The sequence below is a fragment of the Crocodylus porosus genome, unplaced genomic scaffold (genome assembly GCF_001723895.1).
Source record: "Crocodylus porosus isolate Cpor-Errol unplaced genomic scaffold, CroPor_comp1, whole genome shotgun sequence".
Lineage (NCBI taxonomy): Eukaryota > Metazoa > Chordata > Crocodylia > Crocodylidae > Crocodylus > Crocodylus porosus.
In genome coordinates, this window is record NW_017728926.1 from 5,695,621 (window position 1) to 5,707,126 (window position 11,506).

General features: G+C 46.3%; 1 protein-coding gene across 1 annotated transcript; it reads right to left on the minus strand.

Moving 5' to 3' along the window:
* On the minus strand, positions 1-4,606 carry LOC109314236 (transcription factor HES-5-like). The gene is made up of 3 exons (XM_019541267.1): positions 1,670-4,606; positions 1,285-1,465; positions 1-1,149 (listed from the first exon to the last, which is right to left on the minus strand). The coding sequence occupies exons 1-3, from the start codon at positions 1,730-1,732 to the stop codon at positions 908-910; spliced, it is 486 nt and encodes a 161-aa protein (XP_019396812.1). The 5' UTR covers positions 1,733-4,606; the 3' UTR covers positions 1-907.
* Between the last annotated feature and the right edge of the window lie 6,900 nt (positions 4,607-11,506).

Sequence of the window (11,506 nt, forward strand, 5' to 3'; positions counted from 1 at the left end):
TTGCATGCAAATGAATTTTATTGCTTTCTACACATACAGGTGATACAAATGCATACACAGTATGCAAACAGCCCATGTGGCCGGTCCCAGCAGCGGGAGAAACACACCATCCACAGTGAATGAAACTGCTCAGTAGAGAATAGTCCATTATAATAATGAACACAAGGAAAGAGCAAATCTTACAGTCAAAATGTATAACATTAAACCACCAAATGTCACGTGTACATTCTTTTCTCTTTAATATAAAGCATTAAGGCATCATTTTCCTAAACAGAAAAAAGCAGCAAATGGTAGAAATACTCCACATAGTTTTATCTAATGATGCTGTCTAGTCCTAATGAGTGAAACAAGGAGAGAGCAGCAGCTAGGAAATTATCTTGGCTGCTGTACGAGCTGCAATCAGACAGAAGAAGTGAGATTTGGAACACTGTGCACCAACACCAAGTTAGTGGATTCATCCTACATTATGAATGAGTGGGTAAACAAGGCAAGGGGAGGAAAGAAGAAAGCTTTTACAGGCATTAAAAAAAATAAAAATCAAAGAGTGCTCTCCTATGGCAACTGCTATCTGTTACAATTACACCATGATTGTAACACTGACAACATATAATCACCTACAAAAACCTCCTTCATTATGAAGACACGTGCCCCCAAATGGGGTGCCTTGCTGTGCCCTGCTATCGCTGACATCTGCACAGCTTCAATACCACTCAACAGAATACATGAATGCTTTCCCGAGGATCCCATATGAGCCTGGAGAGAGTCACACGTATTCCATTCTTTCCATACATAAATAAAAAACAGGGGAAATAATATTCCCTACAGTTGAGAGGATCAGGATTGGACTGTCAGATGCAGTCACCTCCTTCCTCTGGAATAAGAAAGGCAAATGTCCTGAGAGTCCAGTCTACCAGGGTCTCCAGAGCGTGCTGCTGTTTTTCAAAGACACTTGCTTTGGGGCGTTCTGGTTGGAGTGGGGGGAGACGCTCTCAGGAGCAACAGTCTGACCCTTCTGGAAGTGGCTCAGGAGCTTGGTCTGCATTTCAATCTGGACTTTATGTAGAGACAGAAAGTGGAAGGCTTCTTGCAGGCACCTGGAGTAGCCTTCCTTGAAGTCAAACTGTGAGTTTTTATGGAAGGCTCCCACAGCTAGAGAAGGAAAGGGAGGGAGGAGAAAGAGATAGTGAATTAGATTCAGTGTTCAGGTCAGGTCACTGTCCAGAGCTACATGAAGCCTGGCAGGGCTGAGCACAGAATGAGAGAAATGCCAAGCCCAATACTTACTCTTTATCTGTAGCTGGCTCTGCTGCTTCAGGTAGCTGACAGTCATCTCCAGGATGTCGGCTTTTTCCAGCTTGGAGTTGGGCTGGTGTCTCTGGAACTCCTTCTCCAGCAGGACTTTCAGCTGCTCGATACTGCTATTAATGCGATCCCGGCGCATTTTCTCCACCACCGGCTTCCTCAGCTGCAAAAGGACAAAAGATTTGCTTAGGGGACCTCAGGAGTACCAAAGTAGCATGGTCCAGATCCACAGCTGGCATATGCAGGCATCAAAATAAAGCCGCATATGCAGGCATCGAAATAAAACCACAGTGCTTTGCACCAGCTGAGGATCATTCCCATCTGTTTCAGTGCAATTGTAAGCAGCACAGCCTGTGCCTCTACTTACTTTGTTTTTCTCTTTTGGTGTCAGCAGGTTGTTGTGCTCCATAAAAACAGTGCTTGGGGCCATCTGTCCAAGGGAGGAAAGTCTCTATAGTGCTGAAATGCAGTGGAAATGTGCTGCTGGAAGCTGTGTCTGCCTGATATTTATAGTGAACAACCTCACTGAGAATCTGTGGGTCTCTGGCTTGGTTGAGTTTCCCACACTCCAGAGCCAATCAGAGAGATAGGCAGGACAATAGGAGAAGCAGCTATTCTTGCATGCTCCATTGGCAGTGAATAGCCTACGGATAATGACCTTCTCCCAGATGAGCAGGTGGAGAGTGTGGGGTACGTGGAAGACTGGGATCAGAATTATGTGTCAGAAGCTGGGAAAGAGCTGGCCTTCAGTAAGAAAAGGCTGCTGACTAATGCCGCAGATCAATAGCATTCCGGGTGCGGACAATGTGGAGTTCACATACGTTTGTGGAGGTAGAGGCCACTGGCTGATGGCAGGAAATAAGCTAGTCTGTGCAGAGGAGTATGTGCATCTCTTCTGAGAACACACGCAGGCACACGCACACAAGCAGACCCCCACTTGTGCATGCACAAGCACACGGGCACACACACGAGTGGTTTGCTAATTCCTCAGAATAAACAGGGAGATTTATCTTAATGACTTAACACTGGTTTTATTTTTCTACAAGGTGTTGATTCTGAAGTTATCTCTGAACTGACATCAGTGGGAGTTATATCCAGGAACAGGTTTCCTCTTCTGACTTGGGGTAATCAATAGAGTACTCTGCTGGAAAACACAGCTATCTGGAGCATTAGCTAGTGGTTAAGTGGAAGCCTGAAAGTCAGATCTGTAGCTAGCTCTGCTCAAGTCTGGTAGTACTTTGCAAATAATGACATTATGCAAATAATTTTACATTGTTTGTCACTGCTTCTTCATGTGGGAAAAACAGATATAACACTACCGGACATATCTGCTTTCAGAGATATGCAAGATGTATGAAACAGGAACTTTAGTGTGCGCTGGATATTGGGCAGAATACTTTTGCACACATACAGCTCCCCCGCCAAGCACCTCAGAAGTATTCTGAGCATTTATTCAACCTCACACCATGCTCCCTCCTTCCCCAACATGAAGCAGATTTTATTGTTTTCATTGCACCTATGGGGAAACAGAGACACAGAGCAAGGTCTACCTGTAAGTCAGTAACGTGGCTGCAGAGAGAACCCAGGAGTCCTGATACCGAGTTTCCAATTCTAGATTGCACCCCACACTAGGACTTGGTTCAACTGGCAGTCTCTGCACCAAGGGAGACCCAGAACTGGCAAAGGAAGGAATGCTGCTATTGAAGATATAATGATATGTTCTCAGGGCTGCACTTGGCCTGCCTGCATTCTGCCTGCCTCTGGGTCTATGCACGCATCACTCACTTCACTGAACTCTGAATCGACTAGCATGAAGATAAACAAGTGCAAAAGGGAAGCAGACTGATTTCTGTACTGCTGGGAGGTCTAGAACTATGCAAAATCAGACGGATAGAAAGACTGCTCCATTTACATTGTCAGGAGGCATTACAGCATAGCTTGGGTGTCTGGAAACCAAATTTTCCAGAGTCTCTTCACTTTGCTTCTCCACGCCTCGATATCCCTGTCTGTGATACAGAGACAGTAAAGTCCTGCATTCTTATCAGAATGATTACATCACTTAACATGTGTAAAGCACTGTAGTATCCTTCAAAGGAATGGAAACAATGTTAAATCGAACTGTATCTATATTCATATTCCTTTTATGCATGTCTATACACATACAGGTTACATGTATGTATGTTTTTTCATTGGCATACACATACACGCCAATGCATCGCTCTAGCTAATCGATCTCCCACTCATTTATTCTTTAAACCAGGTAAGGCTTAAGTGACCTCTTCCAGGATCTGCTTTTTCATCCCCCATTGTCCTGCCCTTGAATAGGCTCTTTTCTTTTGTACAGAACGGCAGCTGTTGAGCTCTGAGTCTTTTATGTCAAGTTGTGGGAAAGTTTTCGTGACACCATCTCACATGTTTCTCCCAAAGCTTGAGGATTATCTGAGCCTGTGTAATGCCAAGCCCCATTGCCTGCTCTCCCGCAGCCCTCGCAGGGAGATCCTCTCAAACAGAAAGTCTTGAGCAGCAAACTTATTTCTCAAGCTAATTAATCAAAGACACATAGGAAGAAATATGTCCCACCCAGCACATGAAATGAACAGCTTTGCTGTTTCTGGTTTGCAGAGGAGCTAAAAACATGCTACCAGAGGAGCCGTAAATTCTTCCTACTATATCAATTGCGTGTACACACATTCCAGGTTTTAATTAAACAAAGTGTCCTCAAGCCAGAACCCTCCTCACCCCACCAGCATGTCTGCCATATGAACTGGTTTTACAGTGATCAGGTTTTCCATGCTCATCCTTATTTGGTGGTACCTGGGTCCTATGAGTTTTCTTGACTAGTCACAGGACTTATTTTTGTGACAGACAAATGAGCTATGCATTAGAAGAGATGTGCGGAGGCACAGGTGAGTTAGGCTGCATGTGTCCATTTTCTGTCCCTGTTTGGGTTTCTGGGGGATGTCTCTGAACACATGCCTGTAACACAGGAAACTGCTGTTCGATTAGATTTTCACTAGCCAAATCCTCCAAGCTGTTTAGCTTACTATCAAAGGGGAATAGAGTCACACTCACCTGGTATAAATCAGATCACTTCTACTGAATTACTGGAGCAACGCTCATTCACACCAGCCAAGTCCTTCACATGGTGTTTTTTAAGGCACGTGCCCTCTACATATCATTTGCACACAGTAATTTTCCTTCAACACCGCAGGATCCAAAGCAAACTAGACATTAACGTCAAATTCTGCCATACCATGATGATGCTCTAATCTAAGTCAGCAGGAATTTTGCTCAATTAAAAAGAACACATTTGACGTCCCTAACAGCAAGCATATCACCTGTGTCCTCTTGCAGTCCTGCTTCATGTTCTCAAATGAGCTGCCAGTAAGTCCTGGAGAAGAAATACCCTTCCAGTCATGAGTTTGGGTTTATTTTTCTGCAGACTTCAAACCTGAGGGACCTTGTCTGCTGGAGCCATTTGGTAACTGTAGGGTTGGACACTGAGGCTAGGAACCAGGAGTTCGTAAGTTTGGTCCTTGACTTCAACAGGCCTTAAGCAACTCAGTTAACCTCTTTGTGCCTCAATTTCCTTACCTGTAAAATGGAAATGTTAGCAGTAACAATGCCACTGTTGTCTGTCTCAGTGAATTGTCCAGGGTTTATAATAATTTGCGAACCAATGCGTGAGGGTAAAACACTTCAGAAATCTCCTAGGTTGACAGATTTTCCTTTGCTCTTTCCCCTCTCTCAGAACCACTTTTTTTTTTTTTATCAGAAACACTAGGAAAAAAGGCCTAGCCTCAGGGAAATACATTTTTAAAAACTGCTTGACTGTTTTCTCTGTGGATTTGCAACTGGTGAAGTTCACTCTCTCATGACACGGACACAAATTACTCTAGCTTCGAAATTTTGTTTGGAAACCCCAAAGAAAAGCAACTAACCAAATTCACTCCTTGTGCAAGACCACTGGAGATAATGGAGGTACACTGGGGGCAACGACTTTGGCATTAAGTAATGATCCAACACCAGTGATTGCTTTCTACTGGATCATGTACACCAGAGGCAATGGAGGAGAGGGGCTGGGTGGAGAGGGAGACAAGTTCTGGCCCTAAGAGCCTAGCTCCAGGTACCAGGCCTGCAGTGTGAAGCTGATAACAGTCCCCCTCCTAAACTTCTGCCAGATGTTACTTTTTCAAAAGACTTAAAGGAGCTGTACTTTCCCAAGTCTTCAGAGCTAGTCACTGCTCCCCTTGCTTCCCTTCGGGTAACTGCTACCCAGATGGCCTTTTGGGAGAAGGGTTTCCCACTGAACACAATGCAAAGTCAAGCACCATTGCTAATGTGGTTTGTAATCAGGCACACTTCCTTTGTGAGGGGAATGAATATCGTTAAGAAATGGTGTGGGAAACTGGGAGACATGCACACTTCCACAGCCATATGGTAATCAGCCACTTACCGTGCTAGGATGCTCAGGAGAAAGAGAGAAGCCAAGATGATGCTTGAAGGATGGAAAAGGCACCAAGACCTTGGGATATTTTCATACAGTTAGCCCTGAATTCTAGAGACCTTGCTGCAGGAATGGCAAACAGGGCCAAACTCTGACACCTTCTCATTAGTGAAAGTCTTATTGGAAAAAATGGGAATTTCAGCCCATGTAAAGCCTGAGCAGGACTCCTGGATTTGACCCTTATATACTGCATTTCTAGGGATATAATCTGATCTCATACTGAATCTATACTGATACTCATACTGAATCATACTATCTATAATCTGAATCTATACTAGAGATTCAGCTCTTCAGTGAAATCATCCAGACTTACACCAACAAAACTAAAAATCCATGTTTGGGATTGGGCCTGATTAGCATTTTCACTAGTATCAGCTTCCATCCAAACACCTCAAGGCACTTCAGAAGCAGTAATAAGGCTAATAAGGCAGGGAAACATCCCTTTCTACAGCTGGGATAACTGAAGACCTGAAAAACTAAGGCCCTATTTTTCTTGTGCGCACTTACTGCACAAGTCTGAATACACACTAGAGGCTTGCCACATGCAGGTACCCACAAATATCCCTCCAAATATGGCTCCTTTCACACAGTAAAGCAGAAGAGTAAGACAGGCAGAGAAGTGAGCATCTAGTCCCCCGTCACTTTCAGAGGTCATGTGGGATACGATAGCGGATGGCAACGCACCCGTCTCCAATGGCCCTCAAAGCCACCTTTCTTCCTTGCCACAGGGGTGTGAAACCCCTCAAACCAGGCCACAGCTCCCACTGCCCACACACGGTAACCACTTTGCTGCAGGTCACAGCCCTTGGTGCATCTGGGGTCAGGGCATGGTTTTGCATTGGCAACTTCCCCAAAAAGGTGACTCAACTTGATCATATTTACAATGTCCTGTGGTTTTGAGATGTCCGGGAGTGGAGGTAATCAGCAGTCTCACTGGACCACAAAACAGAGAGCAAGCCCCTTGACACTTGCTGCTGCCAGCACCGTTCCCTGGGGAAGGTGATATGTTTGTGCAAACATTTTACCCCATGACAGCGGCACACAGCAGCGCTGACAGAACTGTAGGGGTTTGGGATCAGCTCGTAGTTGGAGCAGGGGACTGGTAATGGAGACTCCTGGGCTCTGCCAGTCACCCCCTGGCTGGCCAGATGCAAATAACTTCAGTCCTCAGTTTCCCAATCAGTAAAACACAGGTGGCAACACTTCACAGGGCACGCACAGGACTTGGCTCACTGATAGTTACTAAGTGATTGGAGAGCTGTGGATAAAAGGAGTGACAGACCTATTCAATTCTTGTGCTGCTTTGGCTTCAGCTCTTCCTCTCATTAAGAACTATTGGAAAAAGTTGTGGTGAGGAAGCCATCACTAGTGTGAGGGAGTTCACTGGTTTTGCAAAGCCTGCAAACCACACGCCACCATCCTCTGACATATTATCTGTCACTTCCAGGTTTCCATCTGTACAGATAGAGACCACTCCTGCAACACACCTAGAGGACCGCGTTCTCTGGGAACAGTTTAGACTCACCCCAGGTCTGAACATAGTTTTGCCTCTAGGATGCATGAAAGGATGATGCGCAAGCTTTGCAGATGTTCTGACTAAAGCTAAGCAGCCACACCTCACAAGGACTTTTCAATTAGACTGGACAAAGCACTGCACAATGCTGTGTGCATGGATTGCACAACCTAAGGGCCCAGCTCAGCTCCTTTGAACTCCATGAGACAGTTTCTGTGGGCATTAATTGGTGCTGCAGAAACCCAGGGTCTGCTCCTACGATTCATATTCTGTGCCCTTTTGCCCTAATTATCCACTGTGCTGCAGCTTGTCAGAGACGGGGCTTAAGTATCTGCCAAAGTTCCCAGTTTCAAACTATGGCCATTTCTGTTCATGCACAGAAGCTTCCTTCGGGGGGTGGGGGGGTTCAGTGGATTTTTCCTCATGCAGTTTCTTATAATCTGATTTTTCTTTCTGTCATTCCCTCCCCCCTGTCTGCTACAGGCAGATGTGGGGCTGAGGACAGGAGTGTGTTACAGACCCTCAGACTGTGTGAGTTTGGAGTTCCTCTGAGTTTCCCACACTGCTTCTCTATTCACAGCATTCAGGCAGAGGATAAAGGAAGTGTGCCATGCTACAAGCTGAATTAGAAATGGTATTTGACTTCCCTTTGTACTTCATAGAAGCCCTGCTCTGGGTAGACCATCTGCATAGCACTTACTATGGAAAAAACCATTGATCAAGGTCTGTCAGCCCAGCTGGGGGAACTTGGGAAAGTAATTCCTTGTGCCACTTCAGTTCTTTAGGGCTTAACATCTGGCTCAGGAAAAGAAAAAGGTTGATGGTTTAAACAGTCTTGCTTCCTTTCAAGTTTTGGATGCTGCTGTGAAACTAGATGCTCCCTTCTGAAATCCTGATTTTAATAGTATGGTGAGCATTCAGACATTAAGGAATAAGACATAGGGAGGGCTTTGCACTTACAGAATGCTTTACAAATACCAGCAAATTAATTCTAAGCACTCCCTAGTGAGATAGGGGAATGTAATTAGCTGCATTTTTCGTAGAGAGGCTGAGGCCAAGGCATCCCAAGGCAGCTAGGGGTCCTTCCATTTCTGGGTGCCTGGTTTGGTACCCCTTGTTTGCAGACACACTAAGGACTTTTTTCCCTTTTGGTTAGGTATTTCACATCGCCGAAATGAGAGCCAAGGCACCCAAATTAGTTGCCGTTTTGGAAACTTTTAGACCAAGTGACTTGTTCAAGCCCCTGAGTAGAGTTTATGTCAGATTTGAAATGAGAAGGCAGCAGCTCCAAAGTCCAACAACACCCCTCTTGGGCTTCCACAATGCATTCAATCAAAAATGGGTTGGCTCATGGGCTTTGCTCAGTGAGCTCAGCCAGCTCAACTCCGTCTTGACATACAGCTGTCCTAGGTCCTCAACCAAACCTGTCAACACTATTCGGTCCTACCATTCAGTGCGCCTTCCCCTACACCTGGGGATCAGCACTGTGTACTGAAATCTGGGAAACCTTTTAGCCAGATCACAAAATGTGTTTCCACTAGAAACTGGCCTGAGAACACCGCCTGGATCAGAACCAGTGACTTTGAGGTGAAAAGACCCACATCCTATTTTAGGCATCTGAGCCCCTAAGTCTGCAGGGCCATTTGCACCTACTGAGCTTGGAGTGTGGACTAGGGCTTCCCATGAGGAGGGCTTCAGAGGTCTGTCACTCCCTGAAAGCAGCGTGCCTGGTTTTCTCAAGGGCAGCCTGCCAAAAGTGCCTACCGAACAGGGAGCAGAGGCTGCTTGTTGCCACAATACTTATGTTGAAGGAAGGAAGAGCAGGACACTGCCTGGCCCTAGGCTCTGTCCTTGCACATGGCTCTGTCCTGCACACCCCATGAGGCCGAGCTCCTGGAATGGACAAGGCCTTTCAGTGCACAGCAAGTAGCCGTTCGTATGCAGAGCATGCAGGGACAGGCTCTAAAGCAGGTTTTCTGGCTTTTGAAAGCTCTTCCTGCAAAGCAGCCAGCTGCTCCTAGCAGGCGTAATCTCCCTGCACTCATGCCAGCGGAGCACGCCACAGATGTTCGCGGGTCACACAAAACCCACCTGTCCAGCACGGGGAAGTTGACACCCAGCTCCAGGCACTCTCACAAGACACACTTCCATTGTTCAATCTCGTGTGGTGACTGACAGCCACTGAGCATAAGAAAGTGCAGCCGTGCAGGAGCTCACATGCTGCCACTGAGAGGGGGTGGGGGGAACTGATGGAGATTTGAGAGAGGAGAGTGATTTGGAAGAAGCAGGTTCATGTTAGAAGCAAACTTGTCCCAGAGGTGGGATTAATTAATGCAGACTAACAAAACAGCAAGGAAATAGGGAGCTGAAGTGCAGTACTTTAAAGATGTGAATCATGCACCTGGAGGATAAACTCAGTTCTTGCAGAGGAACAGATCGGACTAGTGCATTCATGATAAATGTCATTCGCAGCCCTGTAATAACTCTGCGTGCTATTTGGGGAGTCCTGACTCCCAGTCTGCTACTCTGTATTATTCGCTCTGTAGAAAGCCTTTCCATCCTTCAAGTGCTCTGACAAAACCATGGTGTCCACTCTCATGATTTCATTCTGTGACCTTTTGTATAACATCCCAGTCATGAGATTGCAGGAGAACCTCAACCTCCAGTTCTAAAAATACTAATATTAAATTTCTAGGCTTCACCACAGCTTGCCAACACCCAGAGGCAGGTCTCAAGAGCAGTTGGGGGGGTGGGGTGTATTGTGCATGCTTCAGTGCCACATTTTCTGGGTTTGGTGTGTGCAGAATGGGGAAAGGAAGGGTGGAGCATATTCCGCAGTGGTTTTGTAATAGAAACCACCTGGCAAGGTCCCACATATTGACTGATAAGTTATCAGTCAATATAAGCCAAAGGGATACTGCTTAGGACATCTCCTCCAGCAGAATTCCTCGGTGGATGAGTTGCTAATATGGGTAATAAGAACAGCCCCTCTTCCATTAGGCAGGCTCTAATATGACATGGGATTAAAGCCTCAGGATACATATGCCTTCAAGCTTCAAAACATTTAGCCAACTTCCCAAAAGCAGGTCTGTGCAGACTCTGGGGATTGAATGGAATAATTTTCCCTCTGTTTTTCTCAACAGGCCAAGCTGAGATCCTGAAGACAACTCTGCTGTGGAATACAGGGCTTGATCCTGCTTCCAATTAAGCCAGGGGTGGGCAAAATGCGGCCCGGGGGCCGGATGCAGCCTGCCAGGCCATTCTATCCAGCCTATGGGGCCCCTAAAAAATTTAGAAAATTAATATTTATCTGCCCCTGGCTGCCTATCATGCAGCTCTCAATGGCTTGCCAAAACTCAGTAAGCAGCCCTCCACACAAAATAATTGCCCGCCCCGAATTAAGCCACTGGGTCTTTGCCACTGGCTTCCTTGGGAGCTGGATCATGACATCTAGAACGAGATGGCTGCCTGCTGGGAACCTGCCCAGGTCAGAAGTGCCTCTGAGTCCGTACTATCCTGCAGCTTTCCAGTCCCTTGGGAAATGATTTGGGTCTCAGTCCAAAACCTTCAGGGACAGGCAATCATTTCACTGACAGCACCACTACCATTGCCTTAATGTGATGTCTGGGGACCTGGCAAAAGAAAGAGGCAAGAGCAGTCATAGCTGGACATAAGCCCTAAATTTAACTTTACAGAACAGATCCTACCACCCTCCGCTCATGGCCCGTTGCCAGTGTGGTGGTTGGCCCGCTGCTGGCTGTGTTTCTGTGGATTGCAAAAAGGCACCATTCATTTTGGCTGCCAACCTGGCACCTTTCTCTGAAGCTACTTAAAGCAATGTGGTTGGGGAATATCTATATTTCCTCAAATTTTCTTTTTGAAGGGGCGGGGAGATAAATACATAATGTGGCAATTTGGACAAACTCCCGTCCTAGGGCAATGTGTTCCTTTGAGACGTAATTGATTCCTGCCATCAGGCACCAGCCTGCTCTCCCTGAGGGTCAGCGCTTTCCCACATCCAAACCCATTATCCCACAGCCCCTGCCTTTTGCACAACACACTCCAGCTATTCATGTGCAAAGCAGCTGTAATCCCCAGACCTTTCAGAGTCAATATACCAGGAAATAATAAATCCCTCTTGTGCACCCTTGAATATACTGAGAGGTGACGGGGAGGGGGTGGGA